Below are 11,292 nucleotides of genomic sequence, written 5' to 3' on the forward strand. Positions count from 1 at the left end.
CTTGCTATTAATATGAAAACTTGTTAAAAGGGAGGGAGAGAGAGAGATTGGGAGGCAGAGAGAGAGAGAGGGGTGTTAAACACAAATCACATTTGAGATAAGTAATAGTACTAGTTTTTCATTGCATACGCACACATGTATGACATAATATAAAGTAGTAGAGTACATGGACTAGTATTTGCATGGGAATCTACGAGAGTATGGGACTCTGCTACAGAGGTACATAGTTATAAGATTTAGAATGGGGACAGACAGGACTGGAGAAGATTAAAGCAGCTTATGTCCAAAGCAGAACACACTTTTATAATCTCCCTCTCCCTCTCCTTTTTCTAATATTCAAATATCTCATTAAGCAAAGCATATATTCTTCTTACACCACCACTACACACCAACTGCAGGGGCTTGCTTTCCCCTGTTACTATCTCTCCCTCCTAGCCTTACCTTTTCTTTCAGTTAACGACTTATTAGTGTCCTCCTTTGCATCTAATGCAATAAAATACACTAAATTCTGCAAGTTAGGCAAGTTTTGGTCATTGATGAGAGTCAGAATGTTTGAGGATTTTTGTTGTTTTTCAGTATTCAAGATCAACTACAGATGCTTTACCATTAAGTAATCTCCATCATCGTTTTGAGTACTTAACGATACAAGCCAGAGACGAAACTACTCATATCCTAGCGGAATATTTTTATTAATTTATCAGAAGCCCTGCACAGAGAATCAGAGTCTATTAACAACATGAATGTGTTGACAGGAACCTCAAAAGCTTCTTGGCATCCAGTTGTAACCGCTGACACAACCACCGCAAGCTACTGGTTGAACTGGAGGGCCTTAATTTGTGCCATTTGGATTATGGCATCTATTGCCTTAACAGTGTTTCTAATTACAAGGTACGAAGGGCCTCAGAATTCAAGAAGTAAAAGCAGAGAAACACAAGAAAAGAAAACATGTGGTGGATTGTTGTACGAGGATGAACTCTGGAAGCCATGCCTCAGAGGAATACATCCAGTGTGGTTGCTTGTATATCGGCTAGATGCTTTTTTTGTGCTTATAATAATGCTGAGTTTAAACGGTGCAGCTGATGGTGGCAAAATATTTTGCTACTACACTCAGTAAGTTGTCAATTTCTTATCTCCTTCGCTATCCAAACTGTTGCATGTTCCATCAGCTATTTCTTTAAATAGTAAACTGTTAAAGCTACTAGAAAGATTTATCAGGACATTCTTATTTCCTATGTTAGAATTATAACACTTGTTTCAGCATTAAGTACAACGAGTTTTCTTGCTAATGACACTGGTTGCTAAACAGGTGGACTTTTACTTTGATTACCATATATTTTGGGGTATGTTCTACAACCTTCAATGCTTTTGTTTTAATCATGATATTATGTTGCAATGTGTATTTATGTTTTCAAGATCAAACTGTAGCTAGGATCCTTAATCTCCATAAATGGATGTTACAAGCACTACAAAAAAGTGGGCGGTGACAGAATTGCTAACCTGGAGCTTGAAGGAGATGCTGAGCAAGGCACTTTGCATACTTCTGAGACACCGAAATATAGTGAAGTAGCCACTTCAACCAAAGAATTTGTGTGCCATGGACAAGATCGCGAACTTGCAGGTTTTTGGGGCTACCTTTTTCAAGTTATTTTCCAGGTAACTTGCCAAAACTTGAAATACTAATGCAAGATTTTCTGTTGTTGAGTTATAAATAATTAGTTTACCGCGATTACCTCTGTCTTGCAACCAGATGAATGCAGGTGCAGTGGTGCTAACAGACTGTGTATTCTGGTTGATAATTGTACCATTTCTAACACGCAAAGATTACGATCTCAACTTTGTAAGTTTCCTTTCTTTGTATGACCTGCTAATAATTCAATATCTTCATATTAAGCTTTGAAGTTCTTAAAAATATAATCACACTTCTGCAGTTGCTAATAAGTATGCACTCAATCAACGTCGTTTTTCTGCTTGGTGAGGCCGCATTGAACAGCCTGGTAAGTTTCAGTGCAACTCTGAGATTGATATAATCCGTTACTGATTACAGTTTGCAACTTGAATCATCGATGTTTCTGATATACGTTGTCCAAATTTATTTCAGCGGTTTCCTTGGTTCAGAATTGCGTATTTCTTCCTATGGACAACAGTTTACGTTGTTTTCCAGTGGATTTTACACTCAGCTCTGTCAACCTGGTAAGAAACTCCTGTTTATAGCAAGCTTGTCATGAATTCGACATCAAAGTACTAATTACAGAGCTGCATATTTGCACCCTAAACAGGTGGCCATATCCATTTCTTGACCTATCAAATACACATGCTCCTTTATGGTATGTCATCTGAAGTCTTCATCAGTTAATTTGTGTGAGTGCTCGCTAACTAATACAAAATTATGTCGAAAACTGAAATCTGCAGGTACTTGTCGATAGCTCTGTTACACATACCGTGTTATGGCGTTTTTGTATTGATAATGAAGCTCAAACACTCTGTGTTTTCAACATTGTTTGGTTCATCTTACCATTGTGTCTACTAATTTGGATCGATATAGTGCTGTAAAAAACTGTCGAGAAAATTTCTTGTACGGAGAGCTGGAGTTCTTGATTATATGCGGATAAAGCAACACACAAGCTACTCGACAATGAGGACGAAGCCCGGTAATAGCTTCGATAAATGTTAAGTTACCAATTCTCGAAACAGGATTAAGGTGTATACAATTCTTGTTCTTGTGTATTAGTAATAGCTAAATACATGTGTGCACAAGTCACACAAGGGAAAATATGTGCAATTGGTTGTTTGTGTGTGTGTGTTTTGCTTCCTGTGGAAATTATTGGAAATTGGTTAGGAAAATTCGATTATTCGAATTCTGATTAATACAAAAGCGAAAAAAGTTTTATTATGGAGCTACTGTGCAAGTGTATTGATGACCTGTGAAAGGCAATAAGCTAGTCAAAAGTAAATAATGGTAGTAGTACGTCTTTAATCTTTTTACTTTTTTCTTTTTCCTTTATTCAGATCTCTACCAGATATATCCATTATGACATAATGTTTGCAATTAGCAACATAAAATAAGCATATTACATAAAATAAGTATATCTATTATTATAAACGAAACATGGTTTCCTTTGATCGGTTGGTTAACACCTTCTTAAAATATTTGTTTTCACCTTCCAAAATAAAGTTAAAACAAAAATAATTTATTTAAATATGTTAAATCAGGTATCTAATATAATTACAAACTCTTTCAACTACAATTCATCTAATTTCCCTCAACTTCTTTCTCATTTATTGCACAGAAAACCAAATACTTCCAAACTTAATTTTAATAATTCATATTTTAATATTAGAAAATAATTCATATTTTAAATCCATCAGTATCACCATACATACAAAAAGTTAACTTTTTTAATTTCAATAATACCTAATTTTTATCTTTTATAATTTACTTTTTATATATTAAGCAAATTGCAAATATTATAATCAGCCACGGGCTATATGCTAGTATAAGAAAAACAAGCTGGCTTATGACATTAAGTTTACCAAGTATTCAAATGTTGACATCAAAAATGATAAAAAAAAAAAATTATGTGAAGACAATACAAGTATACAACCTAGAACTCTATCTTTTGCAAGCTAACAGGCACAAACAGTATACAGTATCAAGTTTCCCAAAAAATTTAGCCTTCACAATGCAAACACATATACACACAAAAAGAAGAGCTTCACCATTCTCTTAAATTTGGTATACCAACAGGCCAGCCAGATAGAAATACATACTCTGGTTTGACAACTACAGTATAGGTGTATGGTATAAAATGCAGGCACTCACAGGGAGGAGCTTGGTAATGAACCCATTGAGATAATATTATCATGATCTTTATGCCCAAATAACTTCTCCAATTTTGCCTTCGAGAACAGTCCAGACAGAAAGTTAGCTGATGACCAGGAATCGTCCTGCCTATTAAGCATATCCAACGTGCCGTATGCATCACCTCCGGTATCCATACTGTCTTTACTTTCAAGCCTCTTGGTTATATGGGCTCCACACGGACAAGTTGCTATCTTTTTGTAGCATGGTTTGTGGAAAACCACCTTACAGGATCTGCACCTTTCAACCTCCCCTTCCTGTCATTACAGACTACCGATCAAAAACCACAGTAACTTAACCGCAATTTACAGGATTAACAATTTTAGACTTTTAGTACATGAACGGTGAACCTTTTCAATTCAAGGAAGATGTTCTATAATGATGACTCAACTTTTTATGTACATCCCTGCAACTAGCTTACATGTTACAGTGTGTACTAGACCACCGGTAGTACTCAATCTATATAAAGCAAGTAATGGATTCTTAGGTTCTTTCTTCTAGCTTAAAGTCAACTAAGTTTTAGGAACTTTAGCAAAATAAACAGTGAGGTGTTATCTTCTGTTTCTTATATACTAGTAATACTTCGAGAATTCAATAAGACTTGGGTCACTTGACAAACAAAGAAGCAATAGGGAGTATTAACTATTCAAAGAGACTGATTTCTACATTACTTTAGTTACCAATAAACAGATCAAATTGGTTTTGTTCATATCCTTCCCACAAGGTCATACTTTGAAATATTAAAAGTTAAAACAATGATGATAAGGGAATTTTTCTCAGAGTGAAACTTGATACAAGAACCACCTGAAATTATAATGTGGAAGGTTATGTATGCTTACCTGGAAAGGAAAAATGAGAGACGATGGATCCTCACAGGCTTGTCGAGCGTTACACGGTACACCCACATTACAGCATACAAGACATTGCTCTGTAATATGTTCCAGGATTTTCTCTGAGACATTTTCTACCATAACCGGAAGCGCTGAAAACAAAATATTAAGATTTAGAGTACATCAAAAGAGGAGGTAAAATGATATTCCATGACTAGGTTTAAGAAGCTTGTAATAAATAAACAGTAAAGCATGTTTATGCTTCCTTCAAAACAAAGTGTTCAAGGCAGGATTTGAGGTCATATAAGTGTGAGCTGGATACCGTGACAAACAAACTTCAAGCCCTAAATTATGTAAAAGTGTCAAAGGAAACATTCAATATAGTATCCAAATCCAATATTTTTTTCCCAAGCCCAAAAGGTAGTCAACATGCTAAAACTTTCCACCAGCACACACATTCATACACAATATACTAGTAGAGACTAGAGAGAACCCCTTGACAATTCGGAGATGATCCAAAATGCTTATGTAACATTTGTTTAGATTAATTTTGATTTTTGAGAAAGGAAAAATGGAGGTAGAACCGCATATAACTATACCTACATTTATTAGTTCTTAGTATAAGAACAAACATCCTGAGTATATTACCATTAGAATAGAATTTCTTCCAAACAACATGCACACACAAAAAAAAATTAATAAAGTTCTAGCAAATTAGTAAAAAAGAAAAGGTAATAAACTTCAAGTAAAGTTGCGAACCTGCAAAAACACCTCTTGAAAGATCAATCAAATCTCTAAGTGCAAAGAAATCATTGCTTTCAAGAAGGTACCTCCGAGATCCAAGCCCTATGAATATGGTTCTGCGGAAAGGGCATCTAACATATGGAAGCATAGCTCCTATTTTTTTCCTAACATTCGTAACAAGTTGAAGTGCAGGAACTTTTGAGAGAAGTAGAGGATTGACTGCGCTGACGCATAACATGGGCTGATGGGAAATAACAGATTAAAACAAGTTAATCCAAGAAAGTTGGATTAAAATAACATAATTAAATAATAAAGACAGACACACACATATACATGGAACTGACATCGAAGGAGACTTAGAATAACATCATTCCATTATCTGTGCCTTCCCCAAATTTTCCCATAAAAAGTAAATCTAATTAATTATATAAATTACATGCTACATGCATTAGTTTACCTGGTCGTGGATAGAATCAAGGTAATACTTAGCCATTTGAGAAACTGGATATTGAGTAAAATCCCAGGAATGCAAAACTCTGGCTGGCAAGACAGCAGTTTCATTTGTATGGCATGAAGCACAAAATAACTGACCGCTGTACTCACAAAGACGAGGATTCCCCCATCCAAGAGTCTGTGCTAAATCCTGTATGCGGGTTTTTCCATCATCAAAATGTTTGTGGCATCCCGAACATGTGTAATGTTGTGCTTCTAGAATCTGTTTCTTAGATTTGCTGGGCCAGATTTTAACAACAAGGGATATAGTTGTGCCAAAGGCAGATATGCTTCCCACGCCATCTCCAGTAGGGAGTGTCGACTGAAGCATTTCACTACCAGATGCCAGTAAACAGGGATCATCCTTTGTTGGGGACAAGAACCAAACCAGTGGACTTGAATGACTGGATGAAAATTGAGAATTAATAAGAGACTGCAAACAGTCTTTAATAAGAACACTTCTCTCTGCAATGACAGCTGGAGAAGCATTTCCAAAAATCTTTCTAGATTCTCGTTCTACTGAGGACCAAGGAGAAGGAAGAGTCCAGCCTTGATCAGAAAATAATGCCTTCAACCGGCGATATAGAGTACAAAAATCACGATATCTTCTTTCAACTTCCCATGTATCCTCTCCACTCCACACTTGTAACTTATAAACAGTGTATTCCTTCACTCCAACTAGTCGTTCGCTCAGTGAAACGTTCCCATTCTTTTGCCTTGCACCAACTACATCCACCTTATCAATTCTCAGAGGGCGGTTCATTAGTACATTAGCATTTTCAGAACTAGAAGTCGAAGCTGTAGATCCACCATCTCTTAGTGGCATACTAATCTGGGACAGAGATGACCTATTACTCTGTACAAATCTAGCCCCATGAGATTCATTAGAATCAAGTAATATATCTTCCATCTCATGGACAAGCTCGTCATAATATTCATTTGTTTTATGACTTCCGACCTGCAAGAGATGACAAAACTAATTACAATCACACCAGAAGCATCATTAAACTTAGAATATTAGTATATGAATTGGATATATAATCCACTAAAACATTTAAATCTGCAAAGATATGTAAAGATTAATGAGTACTACTCATATGTGTATCAAAAATCTACCTATTTCTTGGCATATATATAGAATGCATATTTTAAAAAATTGAACCATTCATATATCAAGCATTTATTTACTCAACTTGATGTATCAGAAAAGTAAATTTAAACCTTTATACTAGCACAGTAAGATATTCCAGCCAGTTAAGGGAAGAGAATAGCAGTTTGCTGACCTCAACTGGTACCGGATGATTAGGAGCAGGAAATTCCTTTATGGTCCTATTTAGATTGTTTTGTGCCTGCAATGAATTTGATATCTGGTCTTCAAGGGATTCCTTCAATAAAACTTCAGAAGCTTCCACTGGACTGGAATGGAGCTGACTTAATGTATCTTCAGAAGGAGAATTCAACTGCTGTTTCGTGTTCTCATCATTCTCACTTTCAGAGAAATAAAGAATGCTATTTTCTTCTTTAGTACTAGTGCACAAGTGTACGCCTTTCAATTTATTTTCGCCAATATTCAAACCTGCTTTCAAAGCTAGGTCTTCTACTAGCAGATCATGTTCCTTCACATATAAATCTCTCTCAGGACACATCTGAGGCAAGTCTGCTGGTTGGCTAAGACTTACAGATTTATAATTATCAGTGCACGTATATTTTTCCCCTGCCTTACCACATTTCAGAAGACTCTCTGTAGAATAACTTTCAATATCCGAATTTAATTCATTTGCATCTTGTACTTGATTGCCATTAGTAAGAACGTTTATTGCACCTTCTTGTTGCACTAGCAAACTTGTATTTTGTAACCTATTGCTAGATGCATAAGTTGAATGTAAAATATTGGTATCATTTCCAGCAGTTATTTGTTTCTGAACCCACAAGTCATCCGGTGCCATCGATGTTATAGGATTGGCACATGTTTCTTGCATATAATCGTCCCAGTCATCCGAACCAAATGCCACAGATGAGTTCATACGCAGTGCATTTTCATTTTCCCTAATTTTATCTTGAGGATAACCTATGATTCTTTTATCATATGAATCAACCTGCTTCTCGTCACCTGTACCATACCCAAACAACGAATCCTCACCTTCTGAATATTCATACCTAGACGAGGCTTCACCCTCATCTGAGCTTCTTCCACCATTTACCACGTCAAATCCCGTATCAGTTTCTGTATTTACTAAACAACTGTCAACTCGATCAATACTTGTAGAACAATGTGAATCACCATTAAGAACAGCAACCCCACTTGTAGACACAGCTTCCTGGTCAGCTTCTACATTTTCTTTCTGCAGCACGGGATCATTATCACTACTTAGCATCACCCCAGACGTAGCACAATCCCATTTCAAGACACGCCCGCCACCATCCTCACCATAAAGCCCCTCATCCAAAGCATTACTTAAGTCAGGAATCTCTCCCGCTCTACCCTCCACACCAAAATCCATAAAACCCGTAGAATCATCATTCAAATTCACCGCTCCATCATTCCTCACCAACCCTCGTCCAATTCCTAAACCGTTCCTCCTCTCCAAACCAATCCTAGCATCACTAGATTCAATCCTCTTACTCAACTCACTTACCTTCTTATCATCGAATTTCCTCTCGAAACTCCCTCCCAAACTAAACCCATCCAAACTCCTAAACGACCCAAACTCCGATTCAGCATCACGAAAAGGCCCAACAGAGCTACACATACTAGGGGTCCCCATAACCGAATTGGCACTACAATACCTATCGAATTCCGACTCACCACACGACGAGTATCGCGACGAAACAGGCGAAAGATCGAAACTTTCATCAAATTGCTGTTGACCTTGCCATGGCAAAAACTCACCAATTTGATCTGATGAGTTTTTGCCATCTCCATTTTTCATTTGATCATACAATATTTTAATTTAATCTTTGTAATTGTAATACAAGAAATGATCTCAATTGAATAGATTATAAGTTGAATTAATCAAACACTAGTTAAAGTCGTGTAAGTATTAAAGCACATACGCATATGAATATATTAGGGCTTGTAATAGTGAATTTTAAATGATATGAGGTGAGTTAAAAGGAGTTAAAGATCGAAGACTGAGAGAGAGAGAGAGAGAGAGAGAGAGAGAGAGAGAGAGAGATGACCTGAAAATTTAAATTGGGCGTGCGTGCGTTGTCGTAATGGAGAAAGCTAGGGAAATCTGGGGATTAGAATTCAGATGTTCAGTGTACTTTTTATTCATCTGTTGTTTTCTGAAAATGAAAAAAAAACTATCTTGAGATAAAAAAAAATAGGTTTTCTTTTTTCTAAAATCAAAATTACTATTTTTCAATTGGATAACAAATATTCCCTCGGTCCCTCTAATTTGCTTATCGTTTACCTTTTTTGGGATATCTCTACGGATTGTTTATATTTCATAATTTTTCAAAAATAGTAAAGTTTTTATAATTTTTAAAATTACTACATTTATTAATTATCTCCACTGTACTCACTTTATATATACTAGCCTATAACCCGTGTGATGCACGGATTGATTATGATATTTGTAATTTTATTATTTTATAAAAATAAATTATAAAATACCATAATTATATATTATTCAGATTAACGAAATCAAAATATTTACGTATTTTTTGTATGTATTATATTATTGAGGAATTCAAAATTTAGATAGATAAAATCTTAAAAAGTCCTTATACTACAATTTATATAGGTCGCTTGAAATATTGAATAACAATGGTGTACGTGGATTTGATATTTTTTCTAATATTTTCTTGATTTATTAATTATTTTGTTATATTATAATATGAATTATTAAAATTAATTTTGGAAGTGTTTGGTTTCTTGTAAAAAAGGTAAGAAATAACTTGAGTGCAATTAGAAATTAGGTTGAATAATAATTCATAGAGTTTGTAGTTATATCGGATACATAATTTATTTTTGGAAGACGTTAACATACATTTTAGGAAGGCGGTAACCAACCGACAAAACGAAACCATGTTTCGCTTATAATAATAATATTCCAATACAAACTAAATTAAAATACAAACTACACCTTCCACGCACAACTACACGTAATTCCCTCCATTTTTAATTGAATTTTTCCCGTCAATTAGTGAACTCTTTTTAAAATTTAACTTCACTATATTTTTTTACATCATCCAACAATCAGTATGAATACCATATTTGATATGTTTCGACGATAAATCACTAATTATATATACGAGAATCACTAAAAGTACTGGTTCTGGAATTAGTACTAATTTCAGTTTACTGATTCGGGTAACTTTAAATACTGATTTGCCGTCAAAATATAGCAAATATGCTATGCAAATTGATGAGTAGGAGATAAATAAAAATACGGTGAAATTATTTTTTTTAAAAAGTTAACCAACTAACGGGAAAAGTAAAATTAAAAACGAAGGGGAAAGTGATTAAACATGTGGGTCTCATTGGTTTGTAGTTTGTATTCTAAGAGCATCTCCAACAGGGGTTCACAAGGAGGTTGACAAACTTATGTGGCATGGCACCCTTGGTTACCTACCTATTGGAGTTGGGAGGTTGCCAAAAGTTTGCCTACCAAGATTGCCAAAACTTGGCAACCCCTCGGCAACTTCCTAAATTAGCAAAAAGTCATAAAAACATCTAAAGTGTATATTATTCAACCCACTTTTATATTGAACTAAATATAAAATTAATATAGAGGGACCACATGGGCAACCTTTAAAGTTGCTTAACTATTGGAGCAAAATTTTAATAAATGTTGCCCAGAGTGACATGGATGTGAGAGAAAAATAAAAAATAATATATTTAATGATTTGTCATGATTTGACAACTTTCTTAGCAACCTGTATTGGGGATGCCCAGTTAATAACTTCTATTTATCCTTCCTTCCTTCTTCTTCGTTTCGGATCGAAAATAGAAGAGTTGAGTAAATAAAAAATCCAAAGGAGGTTCATGGCCAAGGGGAAAGATGCCCGAATAACGGTTATTTTGGAATGTACCAGTTGTGTTCGAAACGGTGTTAATAAGGTATCAACGGGTATTTCCAGATATATTACTGAAAAGAATCGTCACAACACGCCTAATCGATTGGAATTGAGAAAATTCTGTCCATTTTGTTACAAACATATGATTCATGGGGAGATAAAGAAATAGATCGAATCGAGCACATGTATGTAACCCTTCCAAGGAAGGGTAAAAATGACATTCTATATAGAACATAGTGAAATATTCTATATATAACATATAACATAATTAAATATAAACAAACCAAATCCTATTTATTCTAATTCATTTTAGATCCGACCGTAATAGGATTTTCGGGATAA

At 35.1% G+C, this 11,292-nt stretch overlaps 2 protein-coding genes across 2 annotated transcripts; one reads left to right on the forward strand and one right to left on the reverse strand.

Annotated features, from left to right (window-relative positions):
- The first annotated feature begins 288 nt into the window (after positions 1-288).
- Positions 289-2,890, forward strand: LOC141702124 (uncharacterized). The gene is made up of 8 exons (XM_074505806.1): positions 289-1,110; positions 1,307-1,340; positions 1,426-1,653; positions 1,748-1,837; positions 1,929-1,994; positions 2,099-2,190; positions 2,277-2,324; positions 2,410-2,890. Exons 1-8 carry the CDS (start codon positions 737-739, stop codon positions 2,525-2,527), a joined length of 1,050 nt encoding a protein of 349 aa, XP_074361907.1. The 5' UTR covers positions 289-736; the 3' UTR covers positions 2,528-2,890.
- Positions 2,891-3,493: 603 nt separating this feature from the next.
- LOC141702137 (uncharacterized) lies at positions 3,494-9,199 on the reverse strand. Its single transcript, XM_074505827.1, has 5 exons — positions 7,209-9,199; positions 5,891-6,883; positions 5,449-5,674; positions 4,699-4,841; positions 3,494-4,116 (listed from the first exon to the last, which is right to left on the reverse strand). The coding sequence occupies exons 1-5, from the start codon at positions 8,853-8,855 to the stop codon at positions 3,817-3,819; spliced, it is 3,309 nt and encodes a 1,102-aa protein (XP_074361928.1). The 5' UTR covers positions 8,856-9,199; the 3' UTR covers positions 3,494-3,816.
- Positions 9,200-11,292: the final 2,093 nt, after the last annotated feature.

This window comes from Apium graveolens, unplaced genomic scaffold, assembly GCF_009905375.1.
Source record: "Apium graveolens cultivar Ventura unplaced genomic scaffold, ASM990537v1 ctg4685, whole genome shotgun sequence".
Taxonomy (NCBI): Eukaryota; Viridiplantae; Streptophyta; class Magnoliopsida; order Apiales; family Apiaceae; genus Apium; species Apium graveolens.

Excerpts from the sequence above, each read along its gene's own strand:
- LOC141702124 (XM_074505806.1), top strand. The coding sequence starts at position 737 with ATGAATGTGTTGACAGGAACCTCAAAAGCTTCTTGGCATCCAGTTGTA. Across the intron at positions 1,838-1,928 it reads AAGATTACGATCTCAACTTT|TTGCTAATAAGTATGCACTC; the intron begins GTAAGTTTCCTT and ends ACACTTCTGCAG. Across the intron at positions 1,995-2,098 it reads AGGCCGCATTGAACAGCCTG|CGGTTTCCTTGGTTCAGAAT; the intron begins GTAAGTTTCAGT and ends AATTTATTTCAG.
- LOC141702137 (XM_074505827.1), bottom strand. The coding sequence starts at position 8,855 with ATGAAAAATGGAGATGGCAAAAACTCATCAGATCAAATTGGTGAGTTT. Across the intron at positions 4,842-5,448 it reads TTCAAGAGGTGTTTTTGCAG|CGCTTCCGGTTATGGTAGAA; the intron begins GTTCGCAACTTT and ends TTTTGTTTTCAG. Across the intron at positions 4,117-4,698 it reads CTCTCATTTTTCCTTTCCAG|GAAGGGGAGGTTGAAAGGTG; the intron begins GTAAGCATACAT and ends CTGTAATGACAG.